The sequence below is a fragment of the Danaus plexippus genome, chromosome 7 (genome assembly GCF_018135715.1).
Source record: "Danaus plexippus chromosome 7, MEX_DaPlex, whole genome shotgun sequence".
In the NCBI taxonomy this organism is placed as follows: Eukaryota; Metazoa; Arthropoda; class Insecta; order Lepidoptera; family Nymphalidae; genus Danaus; species Danaus plexippus.
Window position 1 is genome coordinate 4,509,956 of NC_083541.1, and position 8,493 is coordinate 4,518,448.

Genomic DNA, 8,493 nt, shown 5'->3' on the forward strand with positions numbered 1-8,493 from the left:
AACAAGGATGGTTAACCTCAGGGACTGGATTTTTCCAAAAGTATGTTTTTCAAGTGTCCTTACTATCACCTTTTTACATATAATACGTTTATAAATTAAAATTACACCATATTAAACATTTCCATAAATAAGGCTCTTAATAATATTGTTTTTAGTTACATATAATTAAATATAAGAACAATTTATGTCTACTAAAAATTATAAATCCCAAGCAATTTTCATTAAAATTTAATAAATTACATAACACGTGACACTGCACCGTGAGAAATCTTCACATGCAAAATATACTAAAGCTCATAAAAGTATCAAAAGTTACACTAACACAAAATCTTAATTAAGCATTTTTTCTCACGGTGATAATCATAGAAAAATACGACGTTTTAGCATTATAATTACTAAAGCAATGTAATCGAGGTGAAAATCCTAAAATACCATTTACTTATTGACATTCAACTTCCAAGTATTTACGGATGTATTAAGGCTGGTGACGGTTACATGTTTTCCATCATAATGTCACTTCCGTGATGACCACTTGTTTCCGTTGGTTAAAAGAAATTTCTCAGCCATATACATACATTATAGTAACTTGCGGTCATACCCGCTAGCCCTTCCAAAAGGCGTCAAGGTCCTTACTTGTCATATAAAACGAGTTTGAACGCCTTCTAGCTCACACTTTGTTACTTTCACGCGAGCAGTGCACATTTTGAGCAAAATGTACAGGCTCTTAGCATTCGCCTTTGTGTTCGCGTTGGCCGCGTGTCAGCAACAAGAAGGAGCAAGACGTGTTCCAAAATATGCGGGTGACCCTAAAACAGCCGCAATTGTGCAAGAAGCTCGCTATCTCAGTGGAAATGGTGCCTTCGGCGCTGCTTACCAACAGGAAGATGGTATTGACTTTAAAGAGGAGACAGACGCTGATGGCAACAGGAAGGGAAGCTACTCGTACATCGACCCTACAGGACAAAGGAAGACAGTGAACTATATAGCTGGTAAAAACGGATTCCAAGCTATCGGGGACCACATTCCCACAGCTCCTCTACCTGTAGCTCCTACCCCCGGTTATCAGCCAGACCCTCGTTACAATTCTCCCGACTACAAGTCACCACAATACAGTGCACCCCAACAGTATTCCGCCCCTGTAGCGCCTCGTAATTACGGCGGTAAACCCAGTGTCGATGATGGACAATACCACCCTGAACTATACGAAAATGATAACTATGTTGCACCTCAACAGCAATACCAATCTCAATCTCAATACCAACCTCAGCCTCAATATCAACCTCAACCTCAATACCAACCTCAACCTCAATACCAACCTCAACCACAATACCAGCCCCAGCCTCAACCCCAATATCAATCTAACAACATCTACCCAGGAGTACAACAAGCTCAGTACAGTGGAATCCAGTCGCAACAATACAATTCACAGCCAGCCCGTCAAGATTATTACGATGCCACCACACCGCCACCATCCCGATTCTTCCCACCAGGAAAATTCAGCCTAAACCGCGCACCTGATGGTTACACTTACTCATTCCACAAAGTATAAATATAACTTTGAGAATAAGGTCTCGGCATTTCGTTACGCTTAAAGTAGAAAAACATGCATACTTTAATAATTTGCCGAGTCATGTGAGGGGTAACGCGGCGGGAACGTGCTTGCCTGCTTCAATAGCATTTCTTGATTGTTGTTTGCTGTGATATTGTGTGTTAATGGATAAAGAATAAGGGTACCACAAGTGCTGTTATCAGAGACGGGATACAACGGAATGATTATAAATACATACAAACTTGTAAATAAATTTTTTAATGTAATTTTTATTATATCATCGATTTTTATTTTGTTGTTTGAACTATAAATATAACATTTAAGTTCCTCAAAATTGTATCCATACAGTTTCCTTTGAAAAAACCATCTTTGAAATGTAATAAATATCGAATTACTGGTGCCATATTTATCAAAGGAAGAAATATCCTTTGTCTGAAACTGAACCTAACATCTGTTACTTAGCAAGTTTAACTTCATGGTTATGTTTTGATCGTAGCCTGTATTATCCGTTTACGATAACCTATTTATAAAACAGCCGACTAAATCTGAGACAAAATTTGTATACAAATAGTTACAATTAGAAACGTTTTAATTTATATATGTTTAAAATTCATATTTTAATCATTTTAATAAAAATACTTTTCAATCATTTTTACTTTCAATATAATCAACATAAAAACAAAACCACCGAATGTTTTTAATTAAATGTGAATAATAACTTTTTGAGATACCTAAAATTTAATAGTTGCTCCACTTCCTGCTGTCCAAGGTTCCAATGGGTGTGGGCTTTGTCCGCATTCTAAAGAACTTGCACACAGCAACTAGATCACCTTACTAATAATGGATATTATACTCGCTGTAACACGCCTTTCCATTTACCAGTGCTGCATTTAACAGTCATAAAGCCAATCTAAATTGAACTTAGTGCTAACGTCTTTATGACTCAAAATAGCTTCAGAAAATCAATTGACATTTAATCACACATTACCAGCCTTTATGATTTACTCATATATGTAGTTATAAACATTGTAAAATACTGATAATATAAAAATAGACATAAACAGTCCTCGATTTGTTTGAAATTACTCAAACGAATGTCCCATTGCTTGAATTAAGCGTGAAGCTTCGTGATTACTTATACGAACAACGTTATACGTAGAACAACCGTTAGCGATTGGTCACACTACCTCAATAGTATGATTAACGTTGCGATTGCATTGTTTTACTCTGCACATTGTGCTTACAATATATTCGGTATTTCGACAATTAACAAGCGACCTTTGATTTACTTTGTATGACAAAGAAGGTGTTATCATTTAACGTTGCTTACTAAAAGTCAAAGTATGTTCTATTTGAAACATATTTATTTCGTACAAAAATAGCTATTTTGTATTTATTATTCTTATAAAATCGTCAACATTCTTTCAAAAGAATCGATTAAAAATAGCTGGAGCTAGGTGTAGGTGAACATAAATAGATCTTACTTATTCGATCGGCCTCGACATAGTGCTTTTTATGTCATTCATAGTTTAGCAATAGAACGCATTGTCCAAGAAACACCTGCACGTTCAATTGTGAGAGTAAAAACTAAACTTTACCGACCTTATGTTATTTTACACACACTTTTATAATAGATTTTTTTTCTAATATATAAATAATAATAAAATGAAAATAATAAATAAAACATTATTAAGATAACAATCATTTACCGTGTTGTAATGTAATTAGAACTCAGTCGAGACGTGTTAAAGAAATAAGCAATTAGAGCAAGAATATAATTGTTATTCCCACGAAGATTTACTAATACGTGAAAGATAATTGTTTTAATAAAACTATTTCACGCAATACATTGCTATGCATGTAAAATACAAATGAGTTAAAAGAATGGAGGGAAACGAAAAATCTATTTTTATTTTAGTAATTTGTAATTAAAATTAAAATTGATATTATTAATATTTTATAAACAATACATAAAAAAGTTGATTGATTGATTGATTGAAAATTTCTTTCCTAAGTGATTAAAACTTTTCGTAATACGATACGAGTAAGTATTTTAATGTTTAAAATTGAAAAAGTTTTTTGGGCTTGGGGGGGTGCTTCGGATATTTAATTTATCAATAATTTAGTTTTAAAACTAAATGTTGGGTATTTATCAATATATCCAGATCCTACAGAACAGTTCCTTCTGAGAAGTAAGGAGTTTATAATGCAAGAGGTTTTTACAATCACTGTAAAATATAGTCCCTTGATAATGTATGTAATTTTTTTACATTTTATGTTCCATTACCCAATATATTTGTATTGATCCTGTTTTAAGTATCCTTTTATATAAGAAACAAGACAGTAAGTACAAAGACTAATTAAATAAAGATAATAGTTCTAAATGGCATCAAATAGTACTTATAATATTATTCTTTATATAACTATCTCAAAATGGAGTATGAGAGGGTTTTGTTTTAAATACTTTGGTCAATTAATAAATTTCATAAGTCAAACTGTTTATGTAAGGAACATGTATAAAAACTCCATGATGATAAATAAAATACCAAATAATTGAAGTATCGTTTTTATATTATATAAATCCTTAGTAATTATATAGTAATCGATGTCAATTGAAATTCTTTGTTGAGGTTTTAGACTTACTTTATTTTACACAATTTTAATAGCGAAAAATAAAAGCACTATTTCACTTGTAATAAAAATATAATACAGTTATTATAACTGAGATTCCTTCTAAATCAGTTATATTTTCCAACATGGCAATAAAATTGAAAAGTTTGTTCTGTAGCGCAAATTTAACTGGCAACATTCCCGGACGAAAAAGTATTAACTTTAAGTACATTAAGTGAGGGAATTCTTCAGATCTCCGATGGACGACGAACGCTGCGAGTAATAAAGTTATCTATTAACAATTTTTATTACAAAAGGAAATAGAGATATAAATGCACCGGAATCAAAATTTAATTCAAAAACCGATATAGCTCTGAGAAAAAAAAGGGGGGGGAAATGTAGGCCACTCTTTAAACTAATATTTTATCTGCTACAGCTAGAAACAAGCTTGATTATTGCTAAATGAAATCCTATTAGAACAGTCCCAGTCTTATATTGATTTAAAAGGCGGCCAATTTAAAGCCTATGCACAATATTCTCTTCGTGAATGAATTTTCTATTTAATTTTAAACGTTACCTCATAATGTTTAGAAATTCGTGATTTTCTCAACTATAATAGATTTTTACTAGTATGATTAAATTCTACACATTAATTAATGATGTTATTTTAAAGTTGTAATTATAAATTTACAAATTTTAAATTAAATGTAAGATATTACTTAACTCATTCTATTTCATTGATCTTGTATAAGATTATCTGTGGATTGCAATTTATTTCAATGTGCACACAGCATTACGTAGTCTACCTTTTAAAACTTCGGGCTTAACGTTTCTGTTGCTTTTTAAAATCAGCTCTGTACTTATTTGCAATGAGTTTTAAATAATTTATGATTGCAGCTGTACGTTACTGTGTGGCCGATTTTTCTCAGTAAATTGTTATCAAGTTAATGTAATTTAAAACAATTTAAACTTTTTAAAATCCGCATTTAGTCGAGTAATATTTAAAAGGGTTATTTTTTATTCTATAAACAAAAGTTTCGAACAAAATTTAGTTTGCCATTTAATGTGAAATATAAATATTCCATTGGTTTGATAATATGAATTCATTATAAGAATATTACGTAAATGTGAAGCGGCAACACATATTCCATCAAAATATCTCAATTAGATATACTAGTACTTTACAGTTGCCTGATTAATTTCAACGGTACATGCATAAGTAACTCCAAAACGTTATCCGTATGTCCGTAAAATCACTATCTGTCAGTTTGTAGCTTACGGGGAGATATAGGAAGGAAAAATCACGACTGGCTGAGCTTCGTAGTTCACTTTGTATGCATTGTGCATTGGATGCATTCGACTGCAGATCACGCCGAGCGATACGACAAACACCCGCCAATTGCCAACTCGCTCACTTTGATTTTGTTTCAACCCTATATTGAATTTTTGATGTGATATGTTTGTGTGTTTCTGTATTCGATTCGTTTGTTAATGTGTGAGTTTTGACTTATGTTAACATTTACAAGTGAGTTCAAATATTAATAGGTTATAAACCAACATTTTTGTTAAAATACTGTTTTATTATACACTTATGACTAGATTATTGTGTTTAATATTAAATGGTATCTTCATGCATTAAAGTTTAAACTAGATAAGCTGTTACGTACAAAATAATGATGAAATTTTAGGCAACATTTTAAAATTACCAACCGCCATCCCGTGTCCGAGACGGTGTACAGACTCCCTCGGGTTTCCTGGCGAACCGGTTTATGCAGAAATAAGACATCAACTATAAAGAAACTGAAATCGATAATATTATAAAAGCCAGATAAGACCGTGTTAAATAAACTATTATGGAATTTTTATTTAAAAGTCATATGCGAAAAAAATAACTAGCAATTTTAATACCATCACATTATCTTTGTTTTTGAAGCAATTTTGAACATGATACGAATTGTACGCTAATGTTTTACACTTAAAATTTTACCTAAAAATAAGAGAATACGATGTAACGAGATAATCTGTTATGCAATAACTAGCAATAACTTAAAATATTTATAATTATTATAGTCAACAATAGCTCTTCCGACTCCTGACTTTGTAAGTAATTTTCCTATTTCGTATGCGATTCACATTCTTCTAGTAACGATATCGGATATCTTCCTATCCTGTATCCGATGCCCATTACGTATATCCCAAGTTTTCCCGAGGGGCTCTAAGAAACTATGAAACCGAAATGGTTGGTTGGCATAGTTGCTGCCCATTCAAAATATGTACCTGTTAGAAAATATAAAATTTGATGTAGGTAGTATGTATACCTACTAATATTTATTATTTAATAAAAACGAATTGTTTGACTATATTTTATTCTTACGACTAACTATCTATCTAAAATATAATATACGAGTATATTTTAGAAAATCATACCTTTCATTACTTCTTGCTCACCTTTTAAGAACCAATGTCTAGCTAATTACTTGAATAAAAATTTTGTAATGGAAAAAATGAAATGAAAAATTAATTAGTTTGGACAGCAACTGCAGCGAAATATTTCGGAGGTTACTATTAATAGATTAATGACTTTTTCGTAACGTATCTAATTCTTGGTTCCTAATTTCGTATAAAATATCGATTACCAATATTAAAAAGTAATGAACACAAACGACACTACCATAAACATTTATTATATGGAGATTAAATTCCGCCATAAATTCCCTTGCATCTGTCACAGAGATAATTGTTATTGATTAACGATGAAACAATATCATAATGTAGGTATGTACTGTAATCACATTAGGGGCATTGTGTTTTATGCATCAATTGAAGCTAATTATCCAATCATCGCTTTAGTGTTGTAGAAAACAATTTAAACCTTTAAAAATTATTTACTTCAACTTTATATTAAAACTTTATGAAGTATATTCATATATAATATTATATATATATAAATTATATTACAAACAGTTTCACAAGGAAATATATACATTTCTACTGACTTACCTATGGTTTTTTGATTACTTCTGGTTTGGTTTTCAACATTTACAATAATTAAACTTGTTATATGAATGACAATAATTTTTATGAAATATCTAAAACATTTTATCTTTTTATGCTAAATAGCGCCCCGTCGTTAACACAGTCGAGTAACGTTTTAACGACTGGGCCGTTAAGCCTTCGGACTGCGATTTACTTCATTAAAATGACTTGAGCTATCTTAATGAGACCGAATTAGTCGCTCGCATAATTACTATTTAATATTAACAAATTTGATGTCGAACATTTCTATAATAGTTGTCAACTCACGTCTATTTACACAATCTGTGATAGCATAAATATTTTTAGAAGGTCTTTTAAAACACGAAATGTACTCCTACAATTCTAATGTTACTTAAAAGTTACGTGGTTTAACGAAAAGCAAGATTTTTGTGTGTCCTTTCCATTCCGTGAACACAGTGACCCACCCACCTACCTAAAATTCTTTGCAACAGTAACATTCGACTCAAAGAGAAATTCTCATATGAAATATCCGTAACATGAGAAAAATGTAAAATTTTCTAACTTACGGATCTAGTTTCTCGAAATGCCATCGTATTTTGAACAAAAATTTTTGTATCTTACATTTTAAGAACTACCTACTTCAACAGATAAGGAATTATTTCATTTTAAAATGCAACTATAACACGAAATCTATCAATGCGATCTAGGCCAATACAGTTTTTAGAATGACTGTAGCCGAGATAAAATAAATTTAAAGTGATTTAAAATTGCTATACGATATAAATTGCCCACATAAATAAATAACCCGTAGAATGATCCAGTTTTTATTGTAGGGCGACCACGCTCGAGACATAAATCGGGTTAGCGCATGCCTTACCACACGATCAAATTAACTTCGGACATTGTCGTCGTTGTGCTAGCATTTTCGTACCCTGGTAGTAGATAAATTTTGCTGCTATAAATATTTTCAAAATCTACTTAAAATTACCTCAACATTAAATAAATGGAATAAAATAAATATTGTTTATTATAAAAAGTTCGTCTCGCTTCAACGGTAAATTTATGAATTTGTTTAAAATAAGTTTGTAAGAAAAATCATTTATTTAATTAAATATAAAAGACAGTGAAAATGAATCTAAAGACTTTTTTCTACGTCAATTCATATTTAATATCACATAATAACCGTTACACGAAACGTCTAATAGGGTTTATTCACGGCACAAAATAATATTATTTTTATTACACCAATAAAAACAGTGAAACAACGGCAGTACGCGTAGTATCGTGACAGATAAATAGAAATTATTTTATAATGATAGAATTGTACTTATTATGTA

At 31.1% G+C, this 8,493-nt stretch overlaps 1 protein-coding gene across 1 annotated transcript; it reads left to right on the plus strand.

Moving 5' to 3' along the window:
• Positions 1-679: 679 nt before the first annotated feature.
• LOC116770982 (DNA translocase FtsK) lies at positions 680-1,839 on the plus strand. Its single transcript, XM_032662643.2, has one exon. The coding sequence runs from the start codon at positions 713-715 to the stop codon at positions 1,547-1,549; it is 837 nt and encodes a 278-aa protein (XP_032518534.2). The 5' UTR covers positions 680-712; the 3' UTR covers positions 1,550-1,839.
• Positions 1,840-8,493: the final 6,654 nt, after the last annotated feature.